Here is a 22,064-nt window from a genome sequence, read left to right as displayed (position 1 = left end):
AGCTGATCAAGCTTAAACGTGCTGCTGTTGTTTAACGCGACCTCCGGTTTCTTCTTTCTGGTGCAAAGTGGGCGATAAGCAAACAGGATAGACGGAACTTGTGACAGAAAGGCCGATCAGCTGATCATTAATCAGTTTCATGATTGAAGTAGCAACAGGAGAGGGAGGGGGAGCGAATGAGAGAAGAGGAGGCAGCTGTGCAGCATAAAGACAGAATAACTCCAGTTTTCTGTCTTCTTTTTCATTGTATCTGAAGTACGGGACAAACTGTGCTCCTTTTCACCTCAATACGAAACGTGTAATATTTTCTCTGAATACGAGACGATTCTGTTTTTTAGGGGACTCTAATAATTAACCTTATGAACAAAATAAAGTTCAACATCAGTAACATCATAGCACCCACCCAGCTGTATAGAAACTTCGTCATGCTAGCTAATACCCAGTACGAAAAAGTCAGCAAAACGAAAATAAACTATACCTAAACTTGGTTTATATCTGACCCAGATAGACTGCAGGTCATAACTTCTTACCTGAAGTTCAGTTCACCTGACACCGGTGGCCGCCTCAGGTCTCTCCCCCTCCTGCCCCCCCTTTCCCTCATCCACCTGCTGGCGTCCACCACTTGCTAATGTTATTGAAACTGTCGAAGCTCCGCGATAGCCACCACATGAAGTAACGAATAACGACCCTATCTAAATCCCAGTAACGATTAACGTGTTCCTGATTTTGGCATAATAACTAGTTACCGTGCTCGTGACCACAATAATAACGTAGTTACTGTAACGCGTTACTTAACAACGTGTTAGTCCCTACACTGGTAATAGGTGAGCACCTGCTGGTGATACACAGCAAATTCTGGTCTTTGGAATAAACTCTCTGGGAGTTCAGATTAACTACATTTGAGTGTACATGCGTGACCATCGAATAAACTCTAGTGCAGAGTTAGAGTAACTCTTTTCTGGGAGTTGATTTTTCAACTCTTTATAGGAGTTAAAACTAAACTCTCATGGAGTAAAATTTCTACTACCATAAAGAGTAAAATGTAACTCATAACTAGAGTTCATTTTGATATTAACTCTTTTATAGTGTTACTCATCAAATGGAAAAAGGTTTTAGGTGACAATTACTACAAAAACACCATACTGATTATTATGAATGTATGAATTTTATTTATCAAAAGTATCATATTCAAAATTCAATGGACTAACATACATTCTGTGTAACAGCACTATAATAGTGTAACATTCGACATTAAAACAGCAACAATTATGGCAGCTAAACAGTTGAGACATTGTGTGGTCAGATAGGCCTAACATTGGGAAAAAAAACTGAATTAAAGAAAAAAAAATGACTACAGAATAAGCACTTATTGTAATGCAGTGTTAACATGAAAAAGACTCTATAAGGTCTCCATTAAGCCAACAAATTAAATAATGCAACTGTCTGACACGACATACAATTGTGAATCACACCCATATGACATTTGGCCATCAAAACTTTTGAAATGTCTTAACTTCTCCCTTTCTAGGACCAGTATCTTCTTAGGAATGGTTTCATTTACCTGATAAGCATGAAAATGATCATGGAAAAACGTTTCATGCTCAACCATAACAAAAACAGCTTTACCATCATGCAAAATGATCGAAGTTATCTTGCTGAAAACCGGCATGTTTTCATAAGTGCCTGTGCAAACAAAAAGCCCAACACGATATTCAACTCCACTACACTTTACCCAGTTTGTGAGTTTGACAGTGTTCTGTAAATCAACATGAAGATATGGAGATATAATTTCTGAGTATTCTTGTGTTTCAAGTGAACGCATTTTAACTGGACCAGACTCAACTGCTTTTAAACTCATACATTCCCAATGATAAGCTAATGCAAACTGATGTTTCCTTGCAAGTGATACAGTCAAATTCTTAAAGTTCTTAACACAGTCTTTGAAAAATTTGTGTTTGGCTTCAAATCTCATGATCCAGATATGAATGAGAGGACCAATCTTTCGAATGCACCTTGGATAGTGGACCATGAAATGATGTTTTGGAATTAAGTTGTTTGATGGGTATAGTTCCTTAAAGAGTCTATGGTGTTCAATAATCAGGTGCTTTAAATACACAGTCATTCCTTCAGTGATAGAGTATGAGAAAACTATGTTTAGAATGTGCAACAACAAAAGCAACAAATGCCAGTGCAAATCATCCTCTGGTACCAGGTCACCAAATATCAAAGGTACAGTGGGGCAAAAAAGTATTTAGTCAGCCACCGATTGTGCAAGTTCCCCCACTTAAAATGATGACAGAGGTCAGTAATTTGCACCAGAGGTACACTTCAACTGTGAGAGACAGAATGTGAAAAAAAAAATCCATGAATTCACATGGTAGGATTTGTAAAGAATTTATTCGTAAATTAGGGTGGAAAATAAGTATTTGGTCACCTCAAACAAGGAAAATCTCTGGCTCTCACAGACCTGTAACGTCTTCTGTAAGAAGCTTTTCTGTCCCCCACTCGTTACCTGTATGAATGGCACCTGTTTGAACTCATCATCTGTATAAAAGACACCTGTCCACAGCCTCAAACAGTCAGACTCCAAACTCTGCCATGGCCAAGACCAAAGAGCTTTCGAAGGACACCAGGAAAAGTATTGTAGACCTGCACCAGACTGGGAAGAGTGAATCTACAATAGGCAAGCAGCTTGGTGTGAAAAAATCAACTGTGGGAGCAATCATCAGAAAATGGAAGACATACAAGACCACTGATAATCTCCCTCGATCTGGGGCTCCACGCAAGATCTCATCCCGTGGGGTCAAAATGATCATGAGAACGGTGAGCAAAGATCCCAGAACCACACGGGGGGACCTGGTGAATGACCTGCAGAGAGCTGGGACCAAAGTAACAAAGGTCACCATCAGTAACACACTACAACGGCAGGGAATCAAATCCCGCAGTGCCAGACGTGTTCCGCTGCTGAAGCCAGTGCATGTCCAGGCCCGTCTGAAGTTTGCCAGAGAGCACATGGATGATACAGCAGAGGATTGGGAGAATGTCATGTGGTCAGATGAAACCAAAGTAGAACTTTTTGGTATAAACTCAACTCGTCGTGTTTGGAGGAAGAAGAATACTGAGTTGCATCCCAAGAACACCATACCTACTGTGAAGCATGGGGGTGGAAACATCATGCTATGGGGCTGTTTTTCTGCCAAGGGGACAGGACGACTGATCCGTGTTAAGGACAGAATGAATGGGGCCATGTATCGTGAGATTTTGAGCCAAAACCTCCTTCCATCAGTGAGAACTTTGAAGATGAAACGAGGCTGGGTCTTCCAACATGACAATGATCCAAAACACACCGCCCGGGCAACAAAGGAGTGGCTCCGTAAGAAGCATTTGAAAGTCCTGGAGTGGCCTAGCCAGTCTCCAGACCTCAACCCCATAGAAAATCTGTGGCGGGAGTTGAAAGTCCGTGTTGCTCGGCGACAGCCCCAAAACATCACTGCTCTCGAGAAGATCTGCATGGAGGAATGGGCCAAAATACCAGCTACTGTGTGTGCAAACCTGGTAAAGACCTATAGTAAACGTTTGACCTCTGTTATTGCCAACAAAGGTTATGTTACAAAGTATTGAGTTGTACTTTTGTTATTGACCAAATACTTATTTTCCACCCTGATTTACGAATAAATTCTTTACAAATCCTACCATGTGGATTCATGGATTTTTTTTTCACATTCTGTCTCTCACAGTTGAAGTGTACCTCTGGTGCAAATTACTGACCTCTGTCATCATTTTAGGTGGGGGAACTTGCACAATCGGTGGCTGACTAAATACTTTTTTGCCCCACTGTATGTTTGTGATCAAACAAAGTGTTTGTGATGCATTTAAACCTATTCCATGCCCTGCACGACCCAGGTTAATATTCGTTGGTTTATTTTTCTTTTCCATATAGCCGTAATTAAAAGCATATATCCTATTTAACAAGCTATCTTTAGAGATGAAGTATTCGATTAAATATTGAAATAGCAACTTGACTTCATATTGACCAACCCCTTCCAAAATATCATGCATGATGTCAACGGCATAATTTTCCGCAATATTGAAATATTTTAATGAATTAAGTATGCTCTTTCTTTTTATGCCGAATGAAGATGTTAATGTTGGATCATCTACCAAATTATTATAATGTTGGTTATTCAGAATTGGTGATCTAAGAGTTAAACATGGGTCGTCCTCTGAGAAAACTAATTGAGCTGAAGACTGATCAATTAAGCAAAATCTACAAAAATAATTAGCTCTAAACGATTTCAAAAACCCAAGAATGCTATGCATCCCCAAGTTATCACCTGTAATTTGTGCCAGAGTACCAAATACAGGAAATTTAGCAAGTGGAACAGCAATCCCACTCGTCTCTAATATTTTCAGGTCCTTTACTAGGGGCTTCAGGATTTCATCAATTCCACATTTGTTTGCGTCTTGTGCATAAAATAATGATACCAGATGAATGTTCATTAAAGCCGAATTCAGACTGGGAGGAAGATTTCTAAGGATGAAGTAAAGGCAGCCAACTTTGTGTATACCCTTTTTTGAACCTAAAGGATTTGCACACTCAAATTCGTCATAGTACAATTGGACTTGGATAGCAAACTTGCGACCTGAAAACAAAGGATGACTTTTGAAGTAGCTTCCATCACAGAAGTCCTGATATGTGTCAGACTGGGTGCATATTTGCATCATCTCACAAATACTTTTATTCTTAAAAATGAACTGGAGTGTTTTCAATATGGGGATATATATGAATTTGTCATTTACTGGGACTTGCTCATAGGTTCTAGTTTTGCTACATCGTCTAGTATCGTATCTTACTCCTAGGTGCAATTCAACTGGCTGTACCATTTCCCACTTATCTCTAAAATATTTATTACATTTGCTTTCAGAATTCAAGTGACTAAACGGATTGTCCAAATTTTTAAATAAATCTGCAATGGCTGATCTGGAGGGACTGTCATTCGGTAATAGGGTCAATAATTGTTCCTGAATATTAGATTGCCAATCTCCCACAAATTCCTCTAAGTTCTGAACTGTAGAAAGAACTACAGTATTTGGTACACCACTTCCTAAAAGTCTGGCAATAATGGAGGCACACATGTCCTTGCTCTGATTTGAGAATGAAGGGCCTGCTTCAGAATTTTGGCACTGAGATGATGTGGATGGTGTTTCATCATTTAAGCACTGAGAACTACTAAACTGTTGGGTATCATGGTCAGAAGGGGTCTCATGAGGAACACATGTGCTAACAGTAGCATGTATCTTATTCAGATGTCTTCTAAATCCAGAATAACTTGAGAATTGTAAACAACATCCTATCTGACCACATTTTAGTTTCAAATTTTTGCCAGGATACATTCCATGAACTAGTTTTAAATGTCTGAACAAAAGTAAAGCTGTACCAAAGGATAAAGCACAGAGAAAGCAGGTAAGCATTTTGAATGCATAACCTGGTTACTACTTATTCAACAGCTTTGCTTGCAACTCTTTGACTCTTGGACTTTCCACTGTTGTGCCTACATCAATATTGTACACAGTGGTCTACAAAAATGTGTACAGGCTGGACAGAGCGTCTTCATATTTCACACTGAAAACAAAGTGGCACTTGAACAGCTCATCAAATGCACCCAGTGATGTGCCTGACTGACATGGAAGAAGCTTTCGATCCAAGACTATGTAGAAGCTGAAAACCTGTGCTTTTGAAGTCCCTGTGGCCAGGAGATATGGCTGAGGGTTTCCTTCATTGTTCATGAGGTGATCCTCAAGGCTCTGGCAAGACTGAAACACAATAAAAAGCATCACTTTATAAACCCTTAGGTTAAGAAAAAGTGTTCCATGAACCACAGTATCTGGAACTGGATCACATTATCTTGACAAACCTTGTGAAATTTAACCAGATGATCTATTGCCTCTCCAACACTCATCTTCTTTGGCCGTTTCCTTCCAGCTGGTTGTGGCGTGAGAAGGTGCAGCAGAACAAGAAGAGAAGCCATGTCGCTGTCCCACTCTGCAGACAGTGTTAAGGAGTTAAATACTAATGCTGGAAAGGGGAGACAGAACTGAACTTCACTAACATATAAAAACTGGTTGAGGGTATGAGCAGAAAATAAGTGATCCATACACATATTATGCACACTGCTGCTTTTTTGATAACTTTTAAAAATGAAAACTAAAATTACTACACTAAAAAAAGTGTAGACACTACCTGGCTCATCAGCATCATCCATTTCTTCGTTCAAAGCAGATTTCAGCAATCTTTTCAGAAGACAAGTCTCTTTAAGGTCTCTGGCTTCCCTGGCAACCTTGTCTTTAAAACTGGTGTTCCATTTTTCCAGGAACCTGGAAGCAGTCTCTACTCCAAACATCATTGCAAAGTCCTGCAAAATCTAACAAAGGAGAAGTATGTCCATTAAAATCAATTTTTTTAAGTCAAGTATTTTTCAGATCCCCATTTGTTTACCTACCAGTCCTTTAGTGTCCAAAAACCGAGGAAACATCTGAAGAATGTTTGCTGATTCTTGTGGGTCATGGAGTATCTGCTGACGATAGTAGAATGTCTCTCTCATCTTCTGGAAGACTATATCTTGGTCAGTGGTGTGATGAAGAAGAGACATGGCTTCCATACATTGATCTCTTGTTTGCTGGTCATTAGTGAAACCAAACTTCCTTCGTGATGTGGGCCCTCCTTTCAGTTCCACTCTGTTCTGTGATGCAGTGGGGGGTTTGGATTGACGTTGCACAGTCTTGAAAACCTTTGTTGCTCTGAATGTCATAGAAATGCTCCTACAGAAAGAAAGAAATTGCATACATTGTAGAGTGTGTATATATATTTATATATATGTGTAGGGAGAGAGACAGAGAGAGAGAGAGAGAGAAAGAGAGCAAGTCTTATTACACACTACAGTTACAGAGCAAACTCACATATCCCTTTGTGGAGTACGGATCCTTCAAAGATGGGAAGAGTGACACGATTCCAAGTGCATGAAACTCCTCCGTTGCTTTACTTACAGTTCTCCTGCAAAAGCAGAAGTGTTTTTTGATAAGATCCTTGCCAGTTTTAAAAATGAATAGAATAAACATCATTCCTCTTACCCTTCCTTTTCACGCATGTGAGCTACAATGATGTTCACCATTAATCGCCTGGTGGAATCTTTCAAACTCCCAGTTTTTTCATACTCATGGATGACAGTCACCCCTGCTGGTTTGGAAGTCAGAATCTGCTCCACTGTCTAAACACATTTGATACAAAGAACAAAAAAATTGACAAAAAATTAGACTATTTTAACCCAAACAACGATTTCAATCTGTGGATTATACATATGAACTACATGAAATACTATATCAAATTATTTTTCTCTAATCTGTTTTATCTTCGTGTTTAAGCTTTTTCAAGTAATGACAACTAAAGAGTCAAATACAAGTCTATTAAGTAATGTATCTACATTTCTTGCATGTATGCTGTCCAATAGAGGCTGAACCATTTGAAGTCCGGCATCGCTTGTGTCACTGCTCTGACTGCTGGTGGTTGAGACAGACAATGTATCTGTTCGACTTGGAGAGGAGGGCTCTTCCACATGTTGCTTCAGGACAGTCAAATCTGAGGGTGACAAACAAAAATATTAGAATATAAGGCATATACAATCAAAAATCAACCACAACAAAGCTACCATTTACGCACATAGGGCCAGTAAATTGTATGCTTTGATTAAATTATACTTTCTCCCAGGAGAACAGATGGTTATTTTGTATTTTATTATGGTAATATACAATTTACATACCACAAGGTGTGAGTGTCACATAGTGTGTTAGGTCTGAGCAGTCACGCAGCTTCTTGGATGATTCTGTTTCCAGGATGTCTGAAATGCATGTGATAAATCCAACTTACTGTTGAGCCATGAAAACAGCATTTTGTGATTGTTACCACAGGATATTAGACAAATTAAAAAAGGTTTATTTAAGAGTAACTGTAGAAATCAAATCCCACAAAATCTATCAGAGCATATATTTACTTACCTTCAGCTGTATAGATGACAAAACACACCTCTTTGACTCCTGCAAGTTCAGGAAAGACATCCTCATCCACCTCTATACCCTGCTCATCTGTGACTTTCAGTGCTGCATTTTCTGGTATGAGAAACTTCTGCTGCACTGAAGTAAAATCATCACTTAGTTAATAACAACATTATCATTTCCTCTTTAATGACTTAGTACAAACCATGTATAACTTACCTGCACTCATAAAATCTGTGAAGCTGACTTCTTCCAATTTGACATATTTCTTTGTCTCTCTGTGTTTTACTTTTATCAACATCTTGGCCACCTACGGAAAAAACCTTTACTAATATGAAACATAACATGTGGAAGAAGAAGAGGCTGTTTATGATAACTTTATGTGAACTGTGTATAACGTAATCCATAAACACTTTCTAACATTGAGCTAGCCTGTCCACACTAGCTTAAAATCTATTTAGCTAGGCTAGGTTTAGCAGACAATGTGACTGCATGTTTGCCTCGTCCTTGTCTTTTCAGGTCTGGCGACAGGGTTGTGTGCATATCTGTGAAGCAGGACTAACTAACTTATGTTAATGGTACCTTGATATCTCATCAATGCAGGCTGCACCTCTCTTTGGTTAAATACGGCCATTACCATAATATACATAATATTACTGTAGTTAGCTAACGTTAAATGAAACATTAGTGTTAAAAAAAAAGAAATACAAATGAACGTTTTCATTGACAACGTGAAATGTGTATCTTCAAATACAGTAAGATAAGTTAGTTAGCTAACTTTTGACTAATGTTAGCCTAGCTGCTATCAACGAATCAGCGTAACATGCAGAAAACACGTGTAGTGCTAGTTAGTTAACTTTATATTTTACTTATGCATCCATGTAACTGAATATATATATATAAATAACATTACTACACTCACAGAAAATTCCAAAATAAATAAAGTATTTTTACCTCCTACATGTCGGAGTCCAAGAGACAAGCACAGATAGGCGCGGTAACGGTCGACAGACAAACAACACCAGCAATGTGTTGAATTAGACTCCTTAGCACCCAGTGAATGAACACCTAAATATTACACCGCTTTAGAGTACTCCCCAACACTGACTGTAGTATAAGGTGAAAAATAAACTCCCGGAATGTAACTCTTGTGCACTTTTATGCCTAACTCCAGAATTTTTAACTCCAGAGATTTGCTGTATATCTATGGGAGTTCTTAAAACTAAAAATGTCAATTTAATTGGCTGATAACATTCAAAGTCCTTTGGGAAACAATAATGAACAATTTTCAATCATTATTTTTTTCATGGCTGATTAATCTGACAATCCATATTCACTTGTGTTACGTTTAGGTGCTTGGAAAAACCCTAGAGCAAAAACAAAGAGAGCAAAAGAATGAACTAAAATTGATGGATCAGAGCTTAAGATTTCATTTTTTTTTGTTTTTTAGTCTAACACAGTTCTGCATCATACAGTACCTATAATGCAGCTTCATTGTGTCTCTTTGCAAGATTTTCCCTGTCTAAATCCATGTCTTTGGCAAGCGACAGATTCAATTCTAATATACAGGCCCTTTTTTAGTGTCAAACTTCAAACTGAAATATGTCAAATATTATTATGCAAAATAATAATAATAATAATAATAATGATAATGACATTTGTCATAGTGATATCCTTTTTCAGAAGTGCCTCTTGAGATTAGTAACATCACAGCTTGAATTTATATATTTGATTTTCCTTCACAGTGCCACCAAAAATCACCAACCTGTCAAGAGATGTTGTGGTAAATGAAGGCTCTAACATCACCCTGATGTGCCAAGCAAGTGGTAAACCAGAGCCTTCCATCAGCTGGAAGCTCATCTCCTCTTCAGGTAATTTGTTTATACACTAAAAAATCTAGATGCAAAGCAGATTTTTGATATATTGGTGTTTTTTTTTTCTTAATGATGTCATTTTTTTATTGCGTTTTACTTTATTTTCTTAATACTGATTTTTTAGAACACATGGATGTAGTGTTTGAGTTAATGGAAAAGTGCATTAAACTAATGGTCAGCAGAGAACAGCTCCTCTGTGATTATTTAGAAGTCTATGAGACTTAATCTATGACCTCATTAAAACATCTTTACTGAATTTATGGCCTTGTTTGCTAATTTCAGGACATATGGAGTACAGCATAATTAAAATGTTTTAAATAAAGAGTCTAAATTGAAGTAAGAGCAAATAAAGAGTAAAATAAGATAATATAGAGCAGTTGGTTTTTGTGCTGGACAAAACATAAAGTTTAAAGACAGGACCTGACAAGCCAGTGGAAGAAGTAACATTGCATCTTTCATATACAGACCATATTTTTACTGTCATGGTCTGGTCGAAGCAAAATAGAGTACTCAAATGCAACAGAATTCAAAAGATTTATTTACAATAATGTTTTGCAACAAGTAGAATTCACAAGGGCGACAAAGACAGAGTAATGGATCCAAAGGAGGAAGTGACACTATGGAAGAGGAAAGGGACATTAATCCAGTGATTCCAGATAGGGGAGTTCCAAAAGATAACTAGCGAGAACCAATGGCTTACTTGGTAGTGTGGGTGAGTCAGTCCTTGGAAGATGTTGCCTGTCCAATGATTAGCAGGGGGAGGGAATCCAGTGAGTCTCTCCCAAATGAATGGCCATGAGGTAAGGACATCCAGGAGGGTAGGGAGGTTAACTGGGGACTGAAATCTTCACAAAGGTGCATGTAGACAGATGGAGTGAGCCAGTTCGAAAGAGTCAGGTGAGTTGTGCAAGTAAGTGGTGGGTTCTCGACCCAGGCTGGGGTTGACTGGAGGCAAAAAAGCACAGAGATCAACACAATAGAAAACAAGCGAAGACAAGTAACATTTGGGGGCTGATTTACCACTGAACAGTAGCAGACTGGTCCTTGAATACAGACGAGGACTGTAGTTTGATGAGGAGTGCCTTGAGGCAACTGTTGTTATGATTTGGTGCTATATTAATAAGATTCTATTGAATGTGCTTGGTTGAAGAGCAGGAAGCAGACTCCACCACATAGGGAGGAAAAATCCTGGCCAACTTAGACTCAAAGGGAAAACAGACTCCAAACATTAAGATTACCATGGACTATGGCATCTACAGTGTCTTTTCTTGTCCCTCTTTGTTTCCACCCAATCCCGACTATAACTGACTCTGTTTGACCCATAGTGGATTTCACTTTTTTAAATTATCTGTTTTTACATAATCCTTGTATTGTAACTGATTAATTAATACAAAATTAATTAATTAATTAATTAATTAAAGTTTCACTCAAAGGTAATTAAATTAAATGAAAGGTAATAATCGGATGTAAATGTTCTGGAGGCTGAATGATAGCATAAATGATGAGAATACACAGGGTATAGCATTAGGGAGAAGATTAGAATTTTCAGTACTAAATGTCCCAATGTTCCATTGTATGTGCTGAGTGGCATTTTTCTATTATTACTTGCTTGCTAGACCAAAGAAAGCAAAGTATTGAAGTATTGGCCACCATTGGTCTATGACTCTATGTTTTAGCAACCTGCTGTTTAATTTGATTTACTTTTGGTTTCACTTCTGTCAATAGGAATCAGAAGATTTTCCATTTCATATTACTTAACTTTAAAATTCAACCAATAGTAAAAGGAATGTGTCTGGTTGCCCAGATAAGCTCAAGATACAATTGGTCATGCACTACAATAGAATGTGCCTTTAAAGGAATATTTATTGGAGAGCATCATGCTTTTGAAAAGGAAAGAATTGTTGGTTAAAATGGTAAAAATGAAGTACAATGCCTGATTAGACCTTTCTCTTGACTGGTAAATCAATAACTAATGAAAGGAGGAGAAGATTTTCTTTTCCACTGCATTGTGGTCATAAACTGATAGTGGACAACTGGACCTAAAATAGGTTTTGCAGAAGAGTGGGTGCTCGCATCAACCTTTTGTAATATTTATTCATAATAAGGGAAACTTGCAAATTAATCTGACTGGAGAGTTAAATGTACTTGTGAGACATGGGTCTGAAGCACTGTCATTGCTGGGAACTAATATGAAATCTGATTTAGTGGATCCAATGCTTTATTTCATTGCTGCTTAACTTTCTGCTCAACATCAGAAGGTTTTCACCTCTTAAAGGTACAGTCTATTAGTCAGTTAAAATACAGATGTGGCTAGGGATTTAAGAAGATTGGCCAAATTTCTTTTCAAGTATGCTGGGTCGAAAAGTACACATACATACATTTACAAATAGTATAGATTGTTTATATTGGTTATAGATTATTTATATTGGTGACTTAATACTTTGTGGTGTGGACCATGCATTCGTCACATCTTTGGTTTATGCCAGGTTTCTTTTTTCTTATTTTGTTTTTGTCTTCACATCAAGTTTTCCAATCATGGAAAGATATATTTTTTTATAGACGCAGCTCAGATAACAACTCTGATATCTGTTGAAAAGACTGTGTGTGTTTTGTGGCTAAACCTTCACTATGCCTGCTATCTCTTTGTAAAACACTGCTTTGACTGAGAATCTATATGTAAAACAAACAATTTTTCAGAGACAGCCCCATTCAAAAGCATTCTTTATTCTGTTCTTATCTCAGCACTCTTTATCATAAAAATGGATGCAATGACTGGTTGCTTATATTTATTTATCTATTCAAAAGTTTCTGAGAAGGTCCATTGAAATGCAAAATGAAGATCCTCTTTGCATGAATTAATAAAACTAGAATTTAGTGAAGTGGACTGAATGAATGTATGGAATGTGTATCGGAGGAAAATATAAATAAACAAGCATCAGCTTGAGAAGCTGTTAATTTAATTTTTTTCAAGTAAGATAAAAGAAAATCCATCTAGTTTCACGTAGTTTTCTCTGAAATTGTTTGAACTAAATTTTGTGGATTCTAGTTGGTATTTTTTATATACCATTTTGATATCCATTTTGGTTCCAGTATTTGACTGATAAGGGTGTTTACGATTAAGAATTGATAGAGTCGTAGTGCACAGTTGCTCGGACTAAAAGAGGCTTTGAGTAGAGAACAAAATGTCCCAGTCTATGCAGTTTGGACTATGCAGTCCAAACTGATACTGTTCCAGTATCTCCCACCTGCAATGAAACTTTTCTCCAGCCTTGGGCCTTTCAGTGTGAGGCCAGCTATGGCAAGCACTCTGGGGTATAAATGAGTGAATATATAAAGATTCTCTCTCTCTGTATCTATCTGTGTGTGTGTGTGTGTGTGTGTGTGTGTGCGCGCATGCGTGTGTTTGTCTGTGTGTGAGTGCGTAAAGATTGATGATTTCAGACTTGGACCAAGGCTCTCTTCGAGCCATAACCCAGCTCCCCCTCACCTTTGATAGATGGCTTTAGGGGCTTGTGGCAGATCAGAAGTGATCCTTGCTATCTTCCACAGACCACACAATCTGACTGCTAAATTTGTCTGCCTAGGCAGTACCCAGAATGAACGGGAAAATTAATGAATTTAACCAAGGTGCAATAAAGGTTTCCCAGATTTGCACAGCACTGGTTTGCTCAGAAAGATTAATTTAAAATTAAAGGAGAGTAGTCATAGTTTTTGACCTTTGTGAAACTGAAAGAAAAAAACTTATCCACTTTAATATTTAAACACTACTATGAGCAGCTGAAATTGTTGTGTTTGTCACCTGCTTAGGATTTGATGAAAGGATATACTGTAAGAAGTGCAAGAAGTAAAGACCCTTTATGATTTGTTGGAGCTGGAGCATATTTCAGGTGGCATAGGGTGAGAGATGGAATACACCCTGGAAAGGTCACCAGTTTGACAGAACTAACATAGAGACAGACAACCATTTATACTCACGTTCACGCCTACAGCCAAATTAGCCTGTTCACCGGTTAAACCACAGCCTGGTGGTTTGGTCTAGAACCAAACACATCTTCATTTAGCATCTACGTAGATGATAAAAAATGACAGCTTTAATACTGCATTTAAATTTTTATTAGACTTAATTGGTTTCATTCTTAACACTTTATGATAATTGGTTAGACACTGGACAATAAATTTCATTACAATAGAAGTCCTTCTGAACACACTTTAACTATATTTAAGGAGGTAATTCCTTCACTGTTATCTTTTCTTTAAGTTAAATTCGAAACTCGAAACAAAACACCGAAGCACAAGAAAGCGGAAGCGGAGGCTGGGCCAGACGAAGGCGAAGCGGAGGCTGGGCCAGACGAGGATGAAGCAGCTGAAGCGGAGGTTGGGCCAGACGAAGGCGAAGCAGCTGAAGCAGAGACTGGGCCAGACGAAGGCGAAGCGGAGGCTGGGCCAGACGAGGATGAAGCAGCTGAAGCGGAGGCTGGGCCAGACGAAGGCGAAGCTGAGGCTGGGCCAGACGAGGATGAAGCAGCTGAAGCGGAGGTTGGGCCAGACGAGGATGAAGCAGCTGAAGCGGAGGTTGGGCCAGACGAAGGCGAAGCAGAGGCTGGACCCGGCGACGCTGAAGCTGAGGCCGGACCAGGCGAAGCTGAGGCGGAGGCCGGACCAGGCGAGGATGAAGACTCGGAGGCTGCAGCTGGCGACGCTGATGATGCTGATGAGGAGGCTGCTGCAGGCGACGCTGAAGCTGATGAGGAGGCTGCTGGTGGAGCAGGCGGCGGCATGGATGAAACTGCTGCTGCAAGCGTGGATGAGGCTGCTGGTGGAGCAGCTGGTGGCTGGATGTGCTCCTCGGGCCCCCCAGCTGATGAGGCAGGAGGCTGGACGGGCTCCTCGGGCCCTCCAGCTGACGAGGCAGGAGGCTGGACAGGCTCCTCGGGCCCTCCAGCGAGAACAGTCTCAGGACCAGTGGGCACAGGGGCCCCTGGAACACACAGGAGAAAACCAGCAGGTGCGGGGACCTCTGGCAGGCACAGAACAGAACCAGCAGGCGCACGGGCCTCTTGCAGGCACAGAACAGAACCAGCAGGCGCACGGGCCTCTGGCAGGCACATAGCAGGCTGTAGCTGCACAGAGCATTGACTCTGCTCAGGCAGCGACAGCCGGGTGCAGTCCTCAGCTGGCTTCTTAACCTCCAGGGGTCCAGAGTCAGCTGGGGGCTGGAACCCAGCCTCAGGGGAGGCCCTGGAGTGCATCTCAGTCTCAGAACTGGCCAGCCTTTGAGGAATGTTGACATTATTAGATTTGTCTCTCTGCTTGGAATGGATGGGCGAAGAACAGTGTCTTTCGGGTTGAATTGACTTGTATTGTTGTACAGGTGGAGAAACTGACACAGGATGCAGGGCTGGTGGCTGCTGAACAGGAGGCTGAACTGAGGGTGACTGACATAATGCTTGTGATGACAATGGTGGTGGAGTGGGAGACTGAACGGATGATAAGGCTGATGATTCTTCTGCCAACTGGGCTACTGACTGGGCTAGGGATTGCAACATAGTTTGCAGTAAGTCTGGCTGTGACTGTAACTGAGCTACGGGTGGTGAGGCTGAATGTGGTGGAGGTGGCGACTGAGCTTCTGGCCGGGCGGCTAACCGAGTTTCTGGCCGGGCGGCTAACCGAGCTTCTGGCCGGGCGGCTAACCGAGCTTCTGGCCGGGCGGCTAACCGAGTTTCTGGCCGGGCGGCTAACCGAGCTTCTGGCCGGGCGGCTAACCGAGCTTCCAGTGGATAGTCTTTTTTTATTTTCAGATTTCGGATTAAAAGTCCTGGTTAGCATAACACAGGACTCGGAAGAGGCAGAATGAAAGCAGTCCTTTAAATCCTCAGAGCAGGTGTTAACGGACCTTGGAGTATCTGACAAAGAATTAACCATTTCTGACTTAATCTTTTCACATTTGAATAAACCTGAGTTAACTGGGATTGAATTTCTAGACTCAGGATCAACTGACAGAGTGTTCATGAATGCAGGCTCAGATGGAGCAGAAAAAACACTGTGTTCCTGACTCACAGAATCTGCCGGTAACTGACGGCCGCGTGGACGTCGCTTCCGCCTGGGAGAAGGGGTGAGAGCGGCAGGGGAAGCGGGTGGTGATATGAGGCAGCTCTGAAGTGGCTGCTCCTGCTGTGGGGTGGATGGGCTGGGTGGAATGAGGATGATTCCCAGTGCTTTATAAAAAGCCTGGGCTGGTGTGAGCTGGCCACTGGGGGGCTGCATGTACATGAAACAGTCACTCTCACTGACCCCGAGAGCTTGCTTGGCGAGCGAAGGATGACGGCGGCGTGACCGCCGTTTTGCCCGGAAGGAGGGAGAAGCCGACTGAACGGGCGGCATTTTGTCCGGCTGAGAGTCCTCTGGTGGACTGGGGAGAGAATCTTCCGGTAAGCCAGACAGGTCAGCTGTCGCAGTTGGGGGGTTAAGGTGAAACGTGTTGAGGATGAAGTCCTGTAGGAGTGGGTGAAGTGAATCCAGCAGCCAGGGGTGATTGGAAACTAGCCGCTGTAGTCGAGCCTCCAGAGCATGACGAAATTCCTCCCCCTCATGCTCTAGCCACAGATTAGTCCATCTTGAAACTGAATCGATTAATTCCTCCCGAAACTCCTTGGAAGGTGTGAATGCCGCTGGGTCCATGTTTGGCCGGTTCGTACTGTCACGGCTGCCGAGGCGAGCCGTGTGGTATCGAAGGGAGAAAGGACCCAAAATGCAGGCAGTAGATGATAACGCTGGTGATGTTTTATTTACACAGTGGTGAGATGGCAAAACAGGCAAGAGGGAAGACAAAACTAAAGACCTAAACTGGGAAAGCTAAATGACCAACCTGAGAGGGTACCAGAATGGGGTGAGAGGCAGAGAGACACGGACGAGAGACACGGACGAGGGACAGGACACCGTGGAACACAGCGTAACACAGACTGACACGGCGTAACACAGACGAACCGGCAACAGGCAGGAGAACACACAGGGCTTAAATACACACCAGTAATCAGGGGATGAGAGACCGAAGGGAAACACAGCTGGGAGAAATCAGAGCTGACGGGACAGGGGAAACGTAAACTGAACACACTCACATCAGACAGAGACCTTCACAATAAAACAGGAAACTCAGACACGGGGAACCAAGCAAGACACAGAACTAAACAGACAGATTCGCAAACAGACGGGGTGACACCATAGACAGACAGAGACACAGACCGAATATAACACATAGAACTCGAACAATAATAATCATCATAATAAACTAAAAGCGCTGGGTCACCGACCCAGGACCATGACAGTTACCTCAAGGTGCTTTACATTGCAAGGTAAAGAACCTACAATAATACAGAGAAAACAGGAAACCCAACAATCAGATGACCTTTTAACAGGGAGAAACCTCCATCAGAATGATGCTTAGGGAGAGGCTATCTGCTGCAACCATTTGGGTGTGAAGCGAGGAAGACAGCACATTACAATCCATGTGCCAACACAGTACCAAGCAGCTACTGAAATCTTTGCTCTCACCGAGGTGGAATAGTTTCTTAGATCCTCTTTGGGTATGACTGTAGATGCTGTCTTCCCTTAAAAAGAAAGCAAGAAATCAGAGATGTTTGACTCCCTGGTATAACTCACAAATGTGCACAAAACAGATGGAGTAGAGGCAATGGCATTGCACTCATTTAGAAAATCTTCATTTGGACTCACAAATATATAAATATATAATATAAATAACCCCTCTGAGAAAAACAGGAACACCCCAGGTTTCTTTTCAGCACTTCAGCCAGGCTGATAAATAGTTGGAGCTCTGCTGAGCCAAGAAATTTTCTCACAAACTAAATTTACCCATTAGGGGAAAATTACTCACAACTCCCTCACAGATGTATCATTAAGTATAGCAACTTTTTAACAGCTGATATTTACTTAGACTCTTTCTCTCCTATTAATCTTTCTGAGTTAACTTCAATAATTTATTTTTCTAAAAGATCAGCGTGCCTCCTAGACCCTATTTCAATCAGACTGTTGAAAGAAGTCTCACCATTAATTAGTGCTTCAATTTTAAATCTGATCCATCTATCGTTATTAACAGAAGACACACTAGAGTCTCTTAAGAGGGGAGTAATTAAGCCATTACTTGAAAAGACCTTACTTGATCTGTATTAGATAACTAGAGTGATTTCTGACCTTTGTTTTATTTCAAAAAATGTTGAACGAGTAGTTATTAGTTTATTTTAAGTTTCACTCATCTTATGGTGTTGAACAGTGTGCTCATCCCCATGTTTGTTCTTAGTGCAGCATTCAACACTGATGACCAATATCTTACTACAGTGTGATTTGAATCATATCTGTCTGATAGATTCCAGTTTGTGTCTTCTTCATGCAGAAAAGTCAGTAATCGAGTTCTACAGAGTTCTGTGCTAGAACCAATTCTATTTATATTATACATGCTTCCACAGCATAATGTTATTAGAAAACACTGCATACCTTTTCTTTGAAATCCAGATGATACCCATCTTAAATTTCCTAGTCCTTAATTCAGGCAAAAGGCATTACCTTGGCATCCAGTAACACTGATGAATCTTGGAATAATTTCTGGTCAAATATGTCCTTTAGCATGCACATTAAACAAATATGCTTGACTACAGACATATTGCATCATTCAATTTCAGCATCACTCTAAGACAAAATATTTGTCTTTTTTTAGCAATAGTGTGCAAAAACTGGTAAATGCATTTATAACTTCCAGCATGGACAATTGTAATTTATTTTTGTCAGGGCACTCAAAAAGCTCCCTGAAAAGTCTTCACTTGATCATCTTGATTAACTCACCTCAGTGGAATTTGCAAAGTGGCTTTAACTGACACTGTAGTCTCTATTGGCAAATTCTATTATCCTCTTTTGAGAGAAAGCAGAAAGGGAACAAGAGGAGCATAAATGGAATGGAGTGGAACCCGTACACCTATGTGAGCTCTCTTGATACTCCACATCAGGTGAATGTGTCACTGTGTGTCAGTGAGGCATTCTATCCTTAACAGCTTCCCCAGGTGCAATTCAATAATGTCCCCAAACCCAGCAAAGTGAATCCATGCACAGTTTATTACTGTCGCCTTCCAGCATCTTGGGAGGAAGCTTGAAGTCAATTATGTCTTTTGTTCTTTATGTTGAGTGCTGTATTAAGTGTCTCTGTCAAGCATGTCAAATTGATACAATGAAAAAAAGTGTGGCTGGGATTTTGCCCTCTTCTTATTCTCAGATCTCAGTAGTAGTCCCAGTGTGCTTGTACTCTTGAGAGGCACACACAAAAGTACAGAACATGAAAATTCTGACAGACGAGTGATAAAGAGTAGGCACCGAACAAAGCATTAATCACTAAATTCTGTAGCATCCTATGAAAAATGTTAAATCAAGAACTGGTCTTGGTCAAGAATTGGTGCTACAGAGTGCTACAAGAAACATGAGAATAAGACAGACTTGCCATATTTACAAGTGCAGGTTTTGGCACATTGTATTAAAATTTGGCCTGTCACGCCCGATCAGGATCTGTCTTCATTCCTGCTGTTGCCAAAATCCACCCTTTCATTTTTGTCTACATATCCAATTTAGGGTCACAGGGCTAGCAATGAAAGGTGGAGAGGTGGGATACATCCTGGAAAGGTTGCAAGTTTGCTGCAGACAACTATTCACTACTATTCACACTCATATTCACTCCAATAGTTGGAAATGAGCTTCTCTTTTTTTAGCAAAACAAATCGATTTTTTTCTTTACAATTTTTGTTGCTGTGTATCGCATTTAAATGCAGCACAAATCAGTAGACTTAGGTGAATTATAGTTATAGTATACAGCTGCAATGATCCATCAGCCCTTGTAATCAATATATCCCTTCTTCCCTTTTAAGGTGTCCTGCAGGCACACAGTTGGTGAAAATACTGAACATGGCCACAGCTGTTGACTTGTCACATTATCTCCAAATGACCCTCTTCAATCTCTCTCTCTATGTGTGTGATCTTTTACAGGGGATCTGGTGTCAGATGATGAATACTTGGAAATCCCATCTATATCCAGACAGAAAGCGGGAACGTATGAATGCACAGCTGTCAATGATATTGACACAGACGTGCAGACTGTAGACATCACCGTCAACTGTGAGTCGGCTGCTAAATGTTTCAAAAATTCACACAAACGGTACTAAATTGTGCCACTTTTAATGGGACAATGTTGGATGGGTGATCATAGAAAAAATACAGTCTATTCTTGTGAACTGTGTGGATTTTTGTTTCACTATTTCAGTACCTATTAGACTGACATTGATCAAAATTCTGTAATGTCTAATATATCCATCTTTTTCCATTTTTGATTCAGGGTTGAGCTGTCATAAATCAAGGGGCAGGGTACACCCTAGACAGTTCACAAATATGTTGCAAGGCTAGAATGTCTGTCTGTCTCTATGTGTTCATAGAGACAGACAGACATTCTAGCAACTTACAATCCAGTTTCTTCAGCACATTCCTTTTCTGTCCAATTTTAGTTATTGGTGACATTGATTCTTTATGATAATGTTTCGTTTGGTTTTGTGATGTCATGTGCACATCGCTTCTACTTTTTTTCCCACAATACCTGTATTCTGATGTGTTGTTGAGTCCAGCAGTCATCAAGGACGAATATAGAATAATTTGTATCACTTTCCTGCTGATTTGGATGGAAGAAGATAAAAAAAAGATTTATCCGATACAGCAGCATTAGATAAATAGTAGTATCAGTAATAATCTATTTGAATTTTTCAAATTACCAGTATTTGTTTGAAACTATATTTGACCATTTAACATTTATACATTTATATTTTCCTTTTCTCGTTCTAGTTTTTTCTCTCTCACCTCCTCGATTTCTACTCTCCTCCTCATCTCCATTTCATCTTCTTCCTCCTCACCTGAAGCCTCACTCCTAAACTGAAGAATATGAAATTGTTTATTTATTTTTGATATTTTCCCAGTTGGTTTATCATGAGCGTATCAGGCATGTGACCCTCCTGTCTCCATACAGCTGACAAACAACATGTTATAAGCTAACATTACCCCAGATAATTTTAGAAACTAGTATCTTAAATCTCTTTAAGTACTTTCTCTTTGATAAAAAGTTTTAATACATTGTCACATCACATTTATTTTTTAAGTGTGAGGATACGCTCATTAGATCCACTTAAAACACATTTTCAGTAACAGAGGCAAAAACAGAAAAATATGAATATCATTAACAATTCACCTGTATGACAGAGTATTAGCGACACAATAAAGAAAATACACAATAAGTTTCCGATACGGCATCCGTGGTAGTTTTCCTTCTTGAAACATCAACTGTAATCTCCATATTTTGATTTTTTTTTTCTTGAAATAGTATTTCAGCCTTTTTGCTTGTTACCCATCTTGACCCAGGTACTCAGACACATACCCAGATACTTGGATCATAAAATTACAGACCCCTGGGCAGAAATGTTTTCTGGGCCCTAGCCGACTTGTTTTGAGGATAAGATTTCTTTCTGCAATAATCAGACATATTGATAGTACACAGAATAGTTTGAAATGCAAAGGCTGTATCTTTGAGAAAAAAGTTATAAACACAACACAACTTCACTAATGTCATGGGTTGCTCTGAGGATCCACTCGCAGGACTCCGGAGTTGTGTTTTAAAAGAGACGGTTTATTTACAAGATCTTCACCAAGTGTATTAACAGACAGTGCGAGAATAGTGCTATATACAAGATGTGAGAGGCAGGGTTCCAGGGCTCCAGGGAAAACAGGGGAATCACACACGCGCTCACTCCAACCTCTCTCTCCGCTAGTGACCAGTCACTCCTTCCACACTCCACACAGGGAAACATGGGGACGGGTCCGGGGAATCTAGAACACAGAGACACATGTTAACTTTCTGAGACGGAGGCACGGGAAACTTGGGCTCGACATGTACTGACTAGAGTCTTCACAACAATCCAGCGTTGAACAGCTGACCTCCTCCCTCTAAAATACCAGCTGGTCTGATGAGGCCCAGGTGTTCCCAATCCAGGAAGGCATGGGCCGAGGGCGTGAACCCACCATGAGTTCCGCCCTGGCAAAACAGGAGAGAGAGGGAGA

The 22,064-nt window shown here is 40.4% G+C and overlaps 2 protein-coding genes and 1 long non-coding RNA gene across 6 annotated transcripts in view; 1 reads left to right on the top strand and 2 right to left on the bottom strand.

Annotated features, from left to right (window-relative positions):
- ntm (neurotrimin) overlaps positions 1-22,064 on the top strand; it is a 471,010-nt gene that overhangs the window by 437,327 nt on the left and 11,619 nt on the right. For all 4 annotated transcript variants that reach the window (XR_005693468.1, XM_040013481.1, XM_040013490.1 and 1 more), the window contains 2 exons: positions 9,792-9,917; positions 19,956-20,084. Coding sequence is in view for 3 of the 4 variants with exons in the window: in XM_040013481.1 (XP_039869415.1) it covers positions 9,792-9,917; positions 19,956-20,084 (255 nt within the window). In the remaining variant the exon portion in view is untranslated. The remainder of the gene's footprint in view (positions 1-9,791; positions 9,918-19,955; positions 20,085-22,064) is intronic.
- Positions 1,147-1,965, bottom strand: LOC120722558. The gene is made up of 2 exons (XR_005693517.1): positions 1,388-1,965; positions 1,147-1,328 (listed from the first exon to the last, which is right to left on the bottom strand). It is a non-coding gene; the product is annotated as an uncharacterized LOC120722558 (long non-coding RNA).
- On the bottom strand, positions 4,466-6,931 carry LOC120722496. The gene is made up of 4 exons (XM_040013508.1): positions 6,501-6,931; positions 6,242-6,422; positions 5,916-6,043; positions 4,466-5,814 (listed from the first exon to the last, which is right to left on the bottom strand). The coding sequence occupies exons 1-4, from the start codon at positions 6,840-6,842 to the stop codon at positions 5,578-5,580; spliced, it is 888 nt and encodes a 295-aa protein (XP_039869442.1). The 5' UTR covers positions 6,843-6,931; the 3' UTR covers positions 4,466-5,577.

Source organism: Simochromis diagramma, unplaced genomic scaffold (genome assembly GCF_900408965.1).
Source record: "Simochromis diagramma unplaced genomic scaffold, fSimDia1.1 OVJJ01000123.1, whole genome shotgun sequence".
NCBI classification, from domain to species: Eukaryota; Metazoa; Chordata; class Actinopteri; order Cichliformes; family Cichlidae; genus Simochromis; species Simochromis diagramma.
This window is presented reverse-complemented; position numbering and strand designations above follow the sequence as displayed.